Below are 15764 nucleotides of genomic sequence, written 5' to 3'. Positions count from 1 at the left end.
TGTCAATTTCAAGTGCTATTAAATATATTTCAGAACAGGAACTATGTCATCGAGACGTCAAAATTGCTAACATACTCGTGAAGGAAATTACTGATTCTAATATTTATGTAGTATTGACAGACTTTGGAGTATCTTTTAAGAAAAACTCATACAAGCCCTACCAATTCAAAACTGGAACTGAGCAATATTACGATCCAGAAATTGAAAAATACTTTAACACCGAAAAAAGAGGTTTACTAGAGTTTCCTTTCAAAACTGAAACTGATTTGTACGCCCTAGGTGTAACACTTGAACGATTATCCAACAAAACCACTATCAATAGTACTCCTCTTTTGAAAGAAATTATTACTAGTCTTAAAAATTCAACTCTCCCAACAAGAATGAAAATGATGAATGTATTGGCTGATATTTCACTTGCAACTACCATAGCATTTAAAGATCCAAAAAACAGAACGCAGTGGGATAAGTACTTGCATGCTTGTGTTATGAACCCAAATTGTTTAAAATTTTGCCCTTACAACAAAAATAAGCGCTTTATTTACAAAGTATTGGATAACAATCACCGTATTTTCGAAATGGTTCCTGACGATTTGTTGGATGAAAATATAGTTAGAAAGTCAATAAGAGATGTCAGATCAGTATTAATATTTCAAAACAGAAATAAGGCTTGCATAGATAAGTTTAAGTCCTTAATTTCACAACTCATAGACGTTCATGTGCTTAGAAATGTACAATATAATACAGGAAAGAGAATCCAGATAGAGATGGAAAAGTTAAGCGAGAGTCAGTTGGAAATATTAGTAGAGTATGACTCTCTATTTTTTAATTACTTTCCTTTCAAGTACAAATTTAATAGAAATATTGTATTTTCATTCATCAAAAAAGTGGAAGAATGTTTCCAGCATTGTAGTTACCGAGATGATGAAGAAATAATTCAATATGTACTAGAGAAAAATCCAAAGTTTATCACTGACATCAGTTCAGATGAGTTAAGATTTAAATATGAACAACAATATGCAAAGGAAATTTTGGAAGTAGATCCGACTTTTTATGCATCCTTAAGTGAGAGTAGTTTAAAAGATAGATTATTTGCCAAACTTGCAATGAAAGGCTGCAAATCACAACGTGATTTTGATTCAAATTTTAATTGTCTACCTGAAGATCTTAAAACTCAAGATTTTTTTATAGAGATAATTACAGAAAATTCCAAGACTTTCCATAATTTGAAGGACCATTTGGATCATGACTCATTGGTACAGGTAATAACACCTAGTTTATATTTTACTTTGGAAGATAGAAGAAAAATGGATCGAGATATTCTCAGAAAAATATTATCAGACAAGTTTTCAAGTGAAGAAATAGAAAAAATATTGAATTGTTTGAGTGAAAATTATCACACACATTTCAAACAGGAATTGTTTGAAAATATTTCAAAAGAAAGAGTGTTAGATTTAATATTGTTGGGTGTACCACTGCCTGAGTTGTTTTACTATCAACACGACGCAGATTTCATATTGAAAATTATTACTCGTACCAAAAAAGGGTATTTTACATCAAGTTTTTTGAAAGATTCTACAATTAATATTTCCAACATTGGTTTGGATTTTATTAAGAACTTGCGCCTTGATAAACAGGGTTTCTCTCACTTGATTCATGCCATTGAAGTGAAAGAACAAGGAAATGAATTGATGCAAAAATGTTCAGATGACATTGAATTGGTAAATGAAATAATTGAAATATATCCTGCTCTATATGAAAATCTATCATGCAATAATTTAAGAAATAATCAAATAATAATTGAAACTTATCTGAATCATACCTACTTTCCTCGATTATCCAAAGATTTAAAACTTGATGATGAATTCCAAGCAAAGCATTTAAAAAAATTAATTGGTTCAGGATACATTACAAAACCAAATAGAGAATTAGTAAGGAGTGGAATATTTAAATCCAAGGATATAGGTTTATTGCTTTATTTGGAAACCAAGGATTTAGACGACAAGGAATTTATGCTTCCAATATTAGAGAAATTTCCTCGTGCTTATTTGAGTTGTAGATCCTTATTAATAGACAAGGAAATAATCAAGATGGTCATTCGTAAATATGATGAAATTTATGAACATCTCGATACTACTTTTCAAAAAGATGAGGAAATATTATCGGTCCTTAATGAACCAAAAAGTTCCATCGATTCAATAATGGCAGAAATTAATGATAATACTTCTGAGTAATAACTTGATAAATTTATTCCGTGATTGTCTTTAAAATTGCAACACAGAGCTCTGGCACATTCTATTTTTATCTGTTGCTGATGACGACATTTTTCAAGTTTACAAAAAATGATATAATGGCGTGGATTTCACTTTAAAACAAGCATGGAAGAGAACTTGATTGAAAACAACAACAAATTGAAAAAAAACAACAACAATACTTCAATCTACTACAATAACTAATATACTAATACACAAAAATGGGTCAATTACTTTCTAACATGATAAAGAACTTATCCCTATTCGAAAACAAACAAGCAAAAATTCTCTTCTTAGGTTTGGATGCAGCTGGTAAAACATCAACACTGTACAAGATTCAATTAGATGAGAATGTCAATACTATACCTACTATTGGTTTCAATGCCGAAGTGATTCAATATAAGAGAGTTCAATTCAGAGTGTTTGATATTGGTGGTCAGGATAAGATTAGAACCTTATGGAGACATTATTATAATGGAACAGATGCTGTGATATTCATTGTCGATTCGAATGATAGAGAGAGATTTGAAGAAGTTTCGGAAACATTGCATAAAGTAATGGAAGATCCATCTCTATCAAATGCCAAGTTATTGGTGTGGGCTAATAAGCAAGATTTACCAAGAGCTGCCAATGTTACAGATCTTGCCAAGATTCTGCAATTAAATTCAATCAAACAAGATTGGTATATACAACCATGTAGCGCAATGAATGGCACTGGTTTATTTGAAGGTTTAGATTGGTTATCTAGCAAATTGTAAATAAAAACAAACAAACTTGTAAGATTCAACATGGTACTTTTTATTCTTTTAGATTGTTTGAATATAATTCTATAATTGATTAATTATCTATTTGTTATTTACATTTATTTACATTATTGTTTGCATGTCTATTATCATTTCATAAAAGTTAAACATTTTTCAATCATTGACTTTTCATCAATTTCACTCTTGGTTGAGCAGTGAATAGTTGCACTCAAACCATTTAATTTTTGTTTAACTGTTTTGACAGTGGCAGCAACTTGAAACTTTTCCTTAACATTGGTTTCGTTTGGACACCATGTGAGAAACATCATTTTAGTTCTGATTCCTTCTCTGATTTGACAAGTTTCGTTTTGAGATGGCATTTCGAAACTTAAATGATAGCAAATGAAACGAGAATTTTTTGGTGGAAGATTAGAAGTCAATTCATCCAATGAAGAGAGTTGAGTCAATTCTTGATCTATTTGAATGGAACTTTCTTGCATTTTCAATACTAGGAACTTTTTATCCTTATTCGAACCCTTTCCCATTCTCATTTCTTCATAGGTTTTGATAATTTCATCACTGAATTGACAATTAAGCATCATTTTTGATTTGTTTTGAGTTGTTTTAGTTGTTTAGCTATTTGTTTTGTTTTTGTTTTTCAAAAGTTTCGAATACAGTAAAGTATTTATAATTAATTTAAAGTGAACTTGTTGCAAATTGAGAGTAGAAAGGAGACAATTTTGAAAGATTGGTGGTGAATCAACCAATAGAATTATTTCGAGTTTGATTGATAAGCGGAAATAATTTGAAAGATAGGCAAGGAACTTGGAACTTGAAATATTTTTAAAGGAAACTGATGGGTAACAAATCTTTGATTATTTTCTCTGCAGTTTTAAGAGATGAAACTTTGAAAATTGATATTTAGCTAGATTAAATATCATTCCTTCAATGATGAAAAAAGAAAAATTCAAATAATAGAGAGATAGAGGCAAAAATTAATCTCGAGTGCCGGGAATTGAACCCGGGTCGCCAGAGTGACAGTCTGGAATGCTACCACTATACCACACCCGATTACATACATGATACAAAGATTCCTTACATGGCCTTAGTGAAAAGCAGTTACTTGAGCTAACCAATAGATATTCTTTTTTGAAATTAGATTGACTGTCAAGCTGTGTTTGTTCGAATAATGATTTCAATTACAAAACGAAACGGGAAGCCTGCCAGGAATATGACGACTATCCCGCTGCAGTCTTTGACTGCATGAACAGTGAAGAGTGGCCAAAGTGAACTTGGGTTGTGGTTTGGAAATTTAGAAATTAAAAAAAGTTCATTTCTTATAGAAACTAATGTTATGTCATGGTATTTTAGAACTTGAAGTACATTAGACATCAGTTAAATAACTAATAGTGTGTTTTGAACCTTCAGAGTAGTTTAAGAAAAGAATAATACCATAATGAAGTGAACATTTAAAACAAACTGAAGGTAAGATAGGTTGTGAAATTGAATTGTATTTGAGGCATGTAGTGTAATTCTAACATCACGATCAGCTCATTTCTCTGAAGTGTTGGTGGCGAAACTCCACCCATGCCTTTTTACCTTTTTGAAGTATACTATACCTCCTAACAATTCATGTTTAGTACTGATCACTTGGCATGATAATGTTGTCTGTTAATTTTCATCATCTGTTTATTAGTTTTCTTAACATGTTATTTGGATTTTTTCTAAAGGTTCAGTTCTGAGAATAATCCGTTAGAGTATCTACACCTCCTTTATTAATAACATGTCTTGGTCTCCCTCCGATGATAAGGTTCTCTTAAAAGTTGAATCCAGATTACTAAATTTCAGACCAAAACACTTGAGACTCGGTCCAATGAGGAACGTAATATTATCTCTGAAGTGCTTTCTGTACCTAGATACCTCTCAAGCGTAGATGCTCTCCTATCACCCAAAAAATCGCAAGAGCCATGATAAATAAGGCGCTCAAGGGTGAAACTACAGATTCCCTCCTGATGTCTCAGAATCCTCTCAACTTAGGATAGAATTTGATGGTCGTTGCTCCCGTAATGACTTAACTGGTCTAAGCGCAAAAGACTACCTAAGAATGTGGCCCTAGAAGTCTACAAAGCACTAGCTATTTATTTGTACAAGAACTCAGTGTGGTACTACCGTCCCAATGCAAGCTTCACTATTAACAGGAAATACCTCTCTGCCTACCACAGGCAGGCCCAGTCTAAACAACCACTTAGCGTCAACCCATAACACTTAAACGCTGATCCGAAACGTACTGGTTGTAGACCTCGTCTCTCAGGTCTTTACGATACAAGAGACGTTAATAAATATTACAATTTATATTTTCTAAAGGTTCTGCCCCACAGTCATTCGCTCTCCTTAACAACATTAAAAAGAAAGAAGAAAAATGGGCACCAGCTCAAGCAAACCTTCAAAAGCCATGAAGAGCAGCAACATAACAGAGAATACCGCATTATATATTAAAATTGAAAATGATTCATCATCCAACAAATCATCAAAGAAGAATAAGAATTCAACTAAGGTTCCGAAGACGAGTGATGATACTAGTAAATCTACTAAGGCGAGTAAAAAGGCACAGGTAACATCTACTGAACATGATTTATATAGTATTAAATTGGATGCTTCTTCTTCGGGTGATGCTGAATATTCAAATCATATTGATCACTTGGCTGGTCCGATATTGTTTTCAGCACCTCACGGATTGCAAGTTTATAGAGGAGGAGCAATTTCAAAGAAAGAAGAGAGTGTTCATGCTAAAGAAATATATACCAATGAAATTTGTCTGCTTCTTTCTTTGCATGTGAAGAAATATTTGGGAATTGAGGGAAGTTTCATCATGTGGAATCCTAAAACTGCAAAAGCAAAGGTTTGTATTTTGTAATTTTAATTGACATTGATCGTATTGCAAATGATAGGATAAGAGTAATTTGGATCCTAATTATCTTGTGGAAAAGCAATTTATGAGTTCACCATTCCACTTATTCCTTCTCAAGATGAAGAATCAATATTCAGGATTTCCTACCTTACATGTTGACCTTCATGGTAAGGCAAATGCAAAAAATGACAGAAATCTCGATATTGGAACTAAACCAATGGAAGTATTATGGAAAGATTTGAAAGGGTTTCAACATTTCAAGAAGGATCTTTGTGATAATATTCAACTTGCTGTTTCAACATGCAATAGGACCTATTCTGGAATGAAACTGACCATTGACAGTGAACCACACTTGCATGGATATTGGGGTGAAAATACAGTGACAACAATAAGTCATCAATCAGTCATGTTAGGAATGCCAGCTCTCCAAATAGAAATACCAATGGAAGTGAGAAAAGATATGATTAGTAATGAGGCTCTTTTGGATGAATTGGCAAAAGCAATTGTGGAAACTTACAAAAAATCTGTTCTTCAACTCTTTAATAAGGACTGGGAACAGGTGGAAACGAAAATTTCAAATGTAATGAAAGAATTATCATCTGATGACCAAGTTAAGAAGCACAACCCAACACATTTTGATGAAATGGCATCTCAAATGATAAGGGAATTTGCTCTTATAGAAAAGAAGCAAAAAGCAAAGAAGCAATAAATAAATTATAGAAAATTGCTTTCCAATACATGTTATTCAGTAAGGTTTTGACATTTTTCGTAGCTAAATAAGTATTTTTGGTTCTTGCCTTAAACCATTCAAAAGTTTGAAAAAAATCGCCCAAACTGAATCGCAACCTTATTTCCTTAAAATATAATCAACATACGATTCTGTGGTGATTAAATTATAATATATTACATTTCATGGAGATATTAGAGAAGAAGAAGAGGATGAGGACGAGTAACAACAGCGGAAGAGGTGTTACTTCTGCTTTTTTAATTGTTGCAATGATGATGATCGTTGTGTTGTTCTGTCTGTTGGGGAATGTAAATGCAACAGAAATATCAAGATTTGAATCGGTGGGTCCTTGTTTGGCCAAATTATTTCTCTCCTTTCATCATCAAACAAAGATACAAGTGAAAGTTGCTTCAACTTCAATTAGTTCTAATATTGAACAATACAAAGCAATGCTCTTTGATAGACCGAATGATTACTTATTGACTTATATTAAAATTGCTGATGGAGTCCTTTTGAAAGATTCACTTCTCCAACAAATAGCTCTTGCCTTTGAAAACAACGATGATAATAAGGAAAATGATTTGATGAAGAAAACATCAAACTTTGACAAGAACTTTGTACCACAATACGGAACAAACAATAGAATCTTTAAGGTACTAGCAACTCCGAAGGTTATTCTCTCTTTGGCTTCATCAAGAATGAAATCATTGAATATTGAGTGGATTAAGAGAGTTCCTTCCTCTCATAGAATTTCAATTCCTATTAGTGATGTTTTATCATTGAGTAGAGCTCCACTCTTGATTGAAACATCTCATGGATTTTCAGAGAGAAAGCTTTCGAATTGGTTAAAGGGAGAAGTAAACAAGCGAGTGAGAACCACTGTAAGGAGTATGTCTGAAAGTGAATTGTCCAGAGTGAGAGGATTAGAATCAACCTTTGAATCCAATACTGAATGGATGAATAAGGAATTGAGCGGAAAGTTTGATTTTTCACTCACTCAACTCCTCCACCCAAGAAATAAGTTATTTTCATTGAGCCCAAATCAATTCATTGAAGTGGAGTCTGAACCAACAAGAAATAGAAGAATGCTTGAGAATTTGAATGTACAATTAGCCCAATCTCTCTATGAACAACTTTCCTCTGATGAGTCAATTATCCATGTTTCCAGAGCTACTGAAACTCAACTCTTCGATGAGGGAATGAACAATGTTGTTCAAGGAGGAAGAATTGAAGAATTAGGATCAACCATTTGGGATAACGGAATTACAGGAAAGAATCAAATTGTTTCCTATATTGATACAGGAATTTCTGTAGAGCACTGTTTATTCTACGATAAGAATGCAACCAACTATACATCCATTAATTTCAATCATAAAAAGGTTGTTGGTATTGAAGGAATGGACATGATTGATACCAATGGACACGGCTCACACGTTGCTGGTATTATTGCTGGTGATTTGTCATCTAGATATCCTTCCAGTTCAATGTCGAAAAGAAATGGTGTGGCCAAGAATGCAAAACTCTATGTGATTGATTTCTCTTCAAGTGCTGATGGTTCTGTGGCATCAAACTATGATTTACAAGGAATGTTAAATAGAGCTTACAATTTGGCTGGCTCTAGAATTCACTCCAACTCTTGGGGATGCAAACCTTCAAGTTACTCTTGCGACTATAACAGAGTTTGTTACCGATTGAAACAGAATGGACAAAGAGGAGCCATAGTCAATGACACTGAATGCATGGCAGAGAAGGGTGTGAAATGTCACCAACAATGTCTTGGCTACAGTGACCAAGCAAGTTTGATGGATCAATTCCTCTATGACCACGATGACATGATTATTGTCCAAGCTTCAGGTAACAGTGGCAATATTTCACTTTTAGAAAGTATTTCAGCTCCAGCAACAGCCAAGAATTTACTCTCTGTCGGAGCAGTTCACAACTATTACACATCCTATTGTAATTCTACCTCAATGAGTGCCTCCAAATGTGAAAGCAAGTATTCAACTTTCAGTATGGGAATGCCTCTCTTCTCAGGAAAAGGTCCAACCATGGATGGAAGAAACAAGCCAGATGTTATGGCCCCAGGTCATTTCATAATGTCTGCAAAGAGTGGATCAACTTGTGACTTTGTGGCATTGAGCGGAACATCAATGTCAACACCAGGTGTCGTATGTTATTTCTATTATTTTTTACTTTAATAAGTTATTGTATTTACTGAATTTGGCACATGGTGTTATTTAGTCGGGTTCGGCTGCACTTGTTAGAGAATATCTCACTGCTAATAATTATGAACGTTTGAGATATTTCAATTTGAATAACACTTTGGGAGAGAATGAAACATTGAGTGTGTCAGGTACTTTGATTAAGGCCTTCCTTATTCACTCTGCACTTCCAGTTGAAGGTGCCATCTATTCATCTCTCACTGATCCTTCCATTGATATTTCAAGTTATTCTTCTCCAAATCCTATTTATGGTTATGGTACAGTTAGTTTGGACACTGTTATGAAATTCTCCAATCCAGATACTCTCAGAGTTTTGAATAGACAACCAATTTCACCAGGACAAAAGAAATCCTATACCTTCCTTTTCGAAGCTAGGAATGCTATCAAGATTACTCTTACATGGTATGATAGAGCTTCTCAATCAGACATGACTTCCAATGTTACCAAATTAATCAATGATTTGGATCTTTCTGTTCATTGTACGGGTGGTGAAGAATATTTAGGGAATGGAATGTTGGACAAGGTTAATACTGTCGAACAGGTGTACTTTACTACTAAGAGTGACATTTGCACTGTAAACGTCATGGCAAATGAAAACAATGTCGGCGATCAAAATTTCAGTATGGTCATTTCAAGCACTTTCAATATCCAACAAACAGAATTGGAAATGGTCCTCAGCAAGGCACCTAAGAATTTCTATTCACTCCTTATTGGTGCCTTCTTGATTGTCCTTCTCAATTTTGTTTTGTAATATTAGTATTTTCACACTAAAAATATAAATCTGGCAAATAAACAAATCTAATTTTTAATCTTCAAATTCGCAAAAGAAAAAATGCAAAAACTAGTTTCCATTGTAACTGGCTCATCGAGAGGAATCGGATTGCACATTGCCAAGTCACTCTCCTGTTTGCATGGACACACAGTTGTCATAACAGGATCCAACAAAGAAAAATTAGAAAATTCTCTGAAGGATATTCACCAACTCGGAGGTGAAGCAGCAGCCATCTGTGTGGATTTATCACAACCTACCTGTTCTTCTACCGTTGAATTATTCATTGATCGGGAGAGTGATAAAATTGTGGAAAAAGTTTCATCACATGATAATAGTGTAAAGATCCATCTTTGGAAATATTTAATTTTGCAATGAGGAATTTTAAGAGAGTGGATCGATTGGTGTGCAATGCAGGAGTGATTGGACCTATTCAGAATATTTCTCAATGGAATCATGAACAAGCTACTGATTTGAATCAAGTTTTTCAAGTCAATCTGATCAGTGTCATGCAATTGTGTCATTACTGTCTTCCAGAATTGAGAAAATCGCCAGATGGTGGAAGAATCCTCTTAGTAAGCAGTGGAGCAGCCACAAGAGCTATCGATGGATGGTCAGCTTACTGCACTTCAAAGGCAGCTCTCAATCATTTTGGAATGTGTCTCGATTTGGAGGAGAGAAAACAAGAGAAACCAGTCGGAATATTGAGTATCAGACCAGGAGTTGTCGATACTCAAATGCAAGAACAAATTAGAACAGTAGGAAATGTGGAATCAATGAAGGATTACAAAAATTTCGTCAACTTGCATGAAAATAAGGAATTGGAAAGTCCTGAAAAGATTGGTGAAATTCTTGCATGCTTGGTGGATCGTTTCCCAATGGAATGGAGTGGTCAATTCAAATCTTATAATAATGAAGAGGTCACTCAATTAATTTCCTCTTTTAGAATTGAAAAGAAATTGTAAAATATTTAATATATCATTAAACGATTCAATCGATTATGAACAAATTTTAAAATAATTTGATTCAAATCTCTCTACTGACCTCTCAACCAATTTCAAAGTTCATTGTAAACTTTCCAAATCAAGAGAAATTAAGAGATAAAAAAAATGAGTCGACGAGCCCATCAAGTTTCCAACTCAAACTTTGTAAGAGCCTTGTTTGTAGGAGCCCTCTACAACGACAGCACCAGACAACAAGATGATGAAGATTTACATGATATGAATCACTCGGGAATTAATAGTGTGTTCGAGTTTAGTTCTGAGGTTAATTTGTATTATGAAATGAAAGTTCCCTCCGAGATGATGATCCAGCCTTTTGATGAGTTGACCATGATGGCTTGGGTTCATCCTACAAAACATGGAGATATTAGAATTTTTGATTCTTCTGTGGCTGGAGAGAATTTTGCAGGCTTTGGTTTTGATTTGCATATGGATAAGGTGAGGTTTCTTGGTTCGAGAAGGGATGATGTTGCTGTGGGGGTCAATTGTGTGAGCAGTCGAAGGAGTGTTAGAATTGGGGAGTGGAATCATTGTTGTGTGACTTTTAAGAAGGGAGAAATGAGATTTTATATTAATGGAGAATTGGACGTGGTGCATTTGAGTGATTTGAAGATGTTGGATCCACCTCTGCAAAATAAGCTCTGTATTGGATATTCTATGATAGGCCACCCAGGTAGTGGCTATTATGAAGGATTTATGAGCCAAATGTCAGTTTGGAATGTAGCTCTTTCTGATAATCATGTAGAAATGTGTTCCAGAAAAAATCTATTGCTTTTACAGGGAAAGGGGCAAACTGATAGTCAATTCTTTTTTGATCCAGAATTATACCATATTTTCAATAATCATGCATTGATTTATTTGCCATACCTGAAGTGGGATAATGATAGAGTGAAGAATTTTGGAATTTCTTCTGAGAATTTGGATATAAAAGCGAACTGTCCTTCAAGAAGATCCAGTAAGAAGATCTTATCAGTGAGCAATGATAGAGCCAAATTCACCTCGAATGAATCTGGTTTTGATTCGAATCAATATCCAGTTTTTAAAGGTGTTTACTGGATGCGAGAATTGCATCAACATTTCTCAAAGGAGAAGAGAGCAATGATTAATCTCCTGCTACTGATTGCCAATAGACATGCTCCATTAATTGGTGATTTGCCAGGTGAGGTATTGGAAGTTGTGTTTTCATTCCTGGAATGAGTTTGGATTACAACAAAACCCAAATTAAAAAAATGAAAGCATGTCAAGCTCGTAATTTTTTAACACAAGCCAAAGCTAAACTTGCCGAGTGTGGTTTTGATATTTTCCAACCATTTCCACTCTCCAGATACAATCAATATTATAAATCACAACAGAAAACTCCAGAAACATTGTTGAAACCGTATGAAAAATTAAAGAAAAATTCAAATTCCGATGATGATTGTGTAGCCATTTTGATTGGAAATACAAAGAATTTATGGCCTAAATTCAAGGGTCATCTTGTGGAGAATCATTTGATTGATAAGAATGGAAATTTACAGCAGAAGAATCCACTCGATTCCTATACGATGGATTGTGTGAAAAAAGTAATGGAAAGTTGTGATGAAAAACAACCAACTTCAACATTTTACAGCCATGAATTTATTGGAAATTATCCGAGAGTCGCCATTCAAGTAGCTGGCCAGGTTTCTGGTTTTGCTTTTTATGAGAATGGAATTTCGTATTTGAGTTTTCATCCAGAGATTGGAAATTGGTTTGCCTATCGAGCTGTAGTATTGTTGGATGATGTAGTGTGCGAAGGTTTGGAGGATTTATTTGTGGATTCATTAGATTCTATGGAAAGAGTTTTTGAATTATCGCTGGAAAGGCATTGCCAATTGACAAATCGAATTATTCCAATCGGTATGAATTTTGGAAAGTTGGTGGAATCTCTAAAGAGCAAACTCTCTGCTCAATTGAACCAAGCTATGAAAGAGAATATGATAGAAGAATGGATTTCACTAAGAGATTGTCCAATTAAATACTTGGAAAATCAGAGCTTCTTTGAATCTTTCATTCAAGACAATTCACTAACTGAATCTGAACAATTATTAATCAAGGAATGGATCACTCAGTTAGTAGAATCGTGGAAATCATACAGATACGAAGAATCTCAAATACTCTATCACTATGTGAAGAAGACTTGCCTCTTGACTGAAGATTCAAAGTGCTGTTAAATATTTCCACTCACCATCAAGGTAGTTCTTCCGAATGTCCAAACACTCGAGATTTGATTTGTTTCCACTTTAACTTGGCGATTCAAAAAGTTATTCCACTCACTCAAAGTTAATAAATCATGAGTAGAAATACAGGAACCAACATTGATCAATGTAAGCATGCCAATAAAATTTGATCTTTGTAAATCACCAATAATCAATCCAACCTTTGCAATATTTCTGCAATTCTGAATTAATTGAGCAATTGACTTGTTGTCTAAATGCTTCAAATATTCCATTTGTAACATGACAATATCGGCTGAACATTTGGAAATATCCAAATATTCACAGCTCAAAAATTCAATCTTACTACTTGTTGCTATTTCCTTGCATTTTCTAATAATTGTTTCATTTGGTTCCAAAACTTTCACATTTTCGAATTGTTCCATCAAGTGATTTAATTTTTCCAATCTCTTCAAAACAGCTCCCAATCCAACTCCCACAATAATCAAACTCTTCTTTTCACTCTTACAACTCTCAATTACTTGACCAAGTGCATCATCCACCAATGAAATATCGCCACCAAGAGTTTCATTCAACCATTCAATATCTTGCTCGTCTTTGCCATGCGCAATACTACATTCCTTTCTCTTTCTGAACATGGAAACTCCATACAGCACAAATCCAGTCACCACCAAGCATGAAACTGTCATCATCCAAGCCAAAACATCACAACCAGCCAAAAGTAAAATTCCACACACAACTCGGAACCACTTGTTAGACAATAAAACCTTTCCCAAACGAGACATGTAGAGAATTGGTCGTTTTGTGAATTGAATTTGAGCAGTGAGTGGATCCATTGTTGGTGATGGCTGTCCAATTTGTGTTGTTGGAGAAGATTCTTTGCTTGTTGTTTGTTCTTTCCGAGAAGATTTTGATTCGGAATTTGTGGTTTTCTCGATCCAAAGTAATAGAGTAGATAGTATAAGAGAGAAAGCATTCCTAACAGATAACTGTTCAGTTTAATACTGAGAAGAAGTGACACCATGATGATGTGTTAATATTTTTTACAATAAATATTTATAATTTAAAGTTAATTTAGAATCAATCCTTTTCCGCTGGATTGTATGAGGAACAGAAGAGGGAGAATGAATCAGTGTCAAATGTGAGTTTCAAATTATCAACCAATTTCAACATTGTGTGATAGGCACCAATGAACATTTCCTTACGAGTCCAATAGTTTTGGAAACAGATACGGAAACCAATTAACATGAGTTGAACAACTTCGTTCAAACTCAAATTGCATTCCTTAGACATCAAGTAGATATTTTCAGAACGATTCATATCGTACAAGGTCAAATCGAGTGAACATGGAGCAACCTTGATACCTCTATCCAAGAATAATCTGACAGCAGATCCAGCAAATTCATTAACTTCCTTTGTGAGATTCTTCAAAGTATCAGTCATGGAAATTTCAATAGGAACACCATTGTCACACAAGTAGCTCATGACAGATGGAGAAGAGTGGATGGAGAAACAACCACTCAATCTAGAAGCACCAACATCATGGATAGCAGGAATGACACTGAGAGGATTATAGAAACCAGCAGAACAGCAAACGTTAATTTGATGATTCTTCAACATGTTGAAAACTGGGATTAATTCAGGGAGGATAGCACCCTTTTCATCATTGTATCCAAAGAAACCAAAACCAACCAAATTCTTCTTATTTCTAATGGTGAGGAGGGAAAGTTCTTTCAATTGGTCCAAACCATCGGAAGTAAAATCACCATAAACAACGAGACCAACTTGAATATTATATCTCTTGCTGCATTCATTGATAGTAACAACCATGACATCCAAAACTTCTTGAGCACTGAGACCTCTCTTGGTGTGCATAGTTGGTCTCACTTGTAATTCAAGATAAAAGACATGCTCAGCAGCAGCCTTTTCTAAAATATCTTCACAACCATGAATAATTTGACTCTTAGTTTGTAAGAACAAGGACATGACTTGAATGGCACGAGCAATTGTTGACTTGTCATGCTTGGCTCCAGGTGGTCTAATAAGACATTCCAATTCATTCTTGGAGTGAATTCTTCCCAATCCTAATAATTCCAATTCCAAATTGAGGAAATCGGTAGAGTATTCATCGTGTGACAAGTTTGTCCACAAAGTATCAACAGAAACTGAACCATTGAAACGACAGTTAACATCAGCCTTTGGAATGGAATTGATGAATTGTCTGATGGTTTCATTCTTGTAGAGATCATAGTCAACTGGGAGAATTTCAGCTCTATTGTTGAAATCAAAGCCCAAATCAACAGCAGACTTGGCAGAGAAACTACTTGTCAAGTCGTATCCTTCACTGGAGAGGATTTCTTGAATGGTATGGAGAGCATCAGCACGGAGTCTGTTCTTAATAGACAAGTCCAAGAATGCAGAACGGAAACCATAATCAATGAGTTTGACAATTTCCTTAACATCAAATCCGAATTGGTTTTGAATTAACAAGTATTCTTCAGAGAGTGTTACATTACTAACAGTAGTATTATCAGTACATGGAACAAGTACAATACCATAATCAAAGAATTCACGAACTGGATGTTCTTCGAATTTTTGAATGGCCTTAGTTTGCAAGTTACTGGTGATACAAATTTCGATTGGAATTCTGTGATTGGCAACATATTGAGTGAGGTCTGGATTTTCCTTCAAGTGAGTTCCGTGACCAATACGATTAGCACCACAATAACGAATTGAATCTTGAATAGATTCCCAACCACTGGCTTCACCAGAGTGAAGAGTGCAGTTCAACATTTTACGATGAACTAATTCAAATGCAGAAGCATGGTTCTTTGAGGAGAAGCCATTTTCTGGCCCAGCCAAGTCAAAGGCACAGACACCACGGTCTCTGTAACGCCAAGCAATTTCTGCAAGTTGCAAGGTAATCTTGCTATCCATTTGTCTCATACCT

General features: G+C 34.7%; 9 protein-coding genes and 1 non-coding gene across 10 annotated transcripts in view; 6 read left to right on the top strand and 4 right to left on the bottom strand.

Moving 5' to 3' along the window:
• The window catches only part of NAEGRDRAFT_59242 (uncharacterized protein), a gene marked incomplete at its 5' end in the record, with an annotated part of 4369 nt that extends 2106 nt beyond the window's left edge, over positions 1-2263 (top strand). The window contains one exon of the mRNA XM_002672360.1: positions 39-2263. Within this exon, the coding sequence (XP_002672406.1) occupies positions 39-2231 (2193 nt within the window). The 3' untranslated portion in view covers positions 2232-2263. The remainder of the gene's footprint in view (positions 1-38) is intronic.
• A 207-nt stretch (positions 2264-2470) lies between these two features.
• Positions 2471-3007, top strand: NAEGRDRAFT_72600 (ARF/SAR family small GTPase; the record flags this gene model as incomplete). Its single annotated transcript, XM_002672359.1, has 1 exon — positions 2471-3007. The coding sequence occupies one exon, from the start codon at positions 2471-2473 to the stop codon at positions 3005-3007; it is 537 nt and encodes a 178-aa protein (XP_002672405.1).
• Positions 3008-3141: 134 nt separating this feature from the next.
• On the bottom strand, positions 3142-3594 carry NAEGRDRAFT_72599 (cofilin; the record flags this gene model as incomplete). Its single annotated transcript, XM_002672294.1, has 1 exon — positions 3142-3594. The coding sequence occupies one exon, from the start codon at positions 3592-3594 to the stop codon at positions 3142-3144; it is 453 nt and encodes a 150-aa protein (XP_002672340.1).
• Positions 3595-3992: 398 nt separating this feature from the next.
• NAEGRDRAFT_t592 lies at positions 3993-4063 on the bottom strand. Its single transcript has one exon. It is a non-coding gene; the product is annotated as a tRNA-Asp (tRNA).
• A 1348-nt stretch (positions 4064-5411) lies between these two features.
• NAEGRDRAFT_72598 (uncharacterized protein) lies at positions 5412-6609 on the top strand (the record flags this gene model as incomplete). Its single annotated transcript, XM_002672358.1, has 2 exons — positions 5412-5891; positions 5941-6609. The coding sequence occupies 2 exons, from the start codon at positions 5412-5414 to the stop codon at positions 6607-6609; spliced, it is 1149 nt and encodes a 382-aa protein (XP_002672404.1).
• A 467-nt stretch (positions 6610-7076) lies between these two features.
• NAEGRDRAFT_72597 (uncharacterized protein) lies at positions 7077-9600 on the top strand (the record flags this gene model as incomplete). The annotated part of the gene is made up of 2 exons (XM_002672357.1): positions 7077-8795; positions 8869-9600. 2 exons carry the CDS (start codon positions 7077-7079, stop codon positions 9598-9600), a joined length of 2451 nt encoding a protein of 816 aa, XP_002672403.1.
• Positions 9601-9681: 81 nt separating this feature from the next.
• Positions 9682-10583, top strand: NAEGRDRAFT_72596 (uncharacterized protein; the record flags this gene model as incomplete). The annotated part of the gene is made up of 2 exons (XM_002672356.1): positions 9682-9936; positions 9957-10583. 2 exons carry the CDS (start codon positions 9682-9684, stop codon positions 10581-10583), a joined length of 882 nt encoding a protein of 293 aa, XP_002672402.1.
• A 144-nt stretch (positions 10584-10727) lies between these two features.
• Positions 10728-11875, top strand: NAEGRDRAFT_81250 (LamG domain-containing protein; the record flags this gene model as incomplete). The annotated part of the gene is made up of 1 exon (XM_002672355.1): positions 10728-11875. One exon carries the CDS (start codon positions 10728-10730, stop codon positions 11814-11816), a length of 1089 nt encoding a protein of 362 aa, XP_002672401.1. The 3' UTR covers positions 11817-11875.
• A 932-nt stretch (positions 11876-12807) lies between these two features.
• NAEGRDRAFT_72594 (uncharacterized protein) lies at positions 12808-13650 on the bottom strand (the record flags this gene model as incomplete). The annotated part of the gene is made up of 1 exon (XM_002672293.1): positions 12808-13650. The coding sequence occupies one exon, from the start codon at positions 13648-13650 to the stop codon at positions 12808-12810; it is 843 nt and encodes a 280-aa protein (XP_002672339.1).
• Positions 13651-13859: 209 nt separating this feature from the next.
• NAEGRDRAFT_59240 (uncharacterized protein) overlaps positions 13860-15764 on the bottom strand; it is a gene marked incomplete at its 5' end in the record, with an annotated part of 2532 nt that continues 627 nt past the window's right edge. Inside the window, one exon of the mRNA XM_002672292.1 lies at positions 13860-15720. Coding sequence (XP_002672338.1) covers positions 13895-15720 — 1826 coding nt within the window. The 3' untranslated portion in view covers positions 13860-13894. The remainder of the gene's footprint in view (positions 15721-15764) is intronic.

This window comes from Naegleria gruberi (genome assembly GCF_000004985.1).
Source record: "Naegleria gruberi genomic scaffold NAEGRscaffold_54, whole genome shotgun sequence".
Taxonomy (NCBI): Eukaryota; Heterolobosea; class Eutetramitea; order Acrasida; family Naegleriidae; genus Naegleria; species Naegleria gruberi.
The sequence above is the reverse complement of the archived record's forward strand: the minus strand, read 5'-3'. Positions and strand labels throughout refer to the sequence as shown.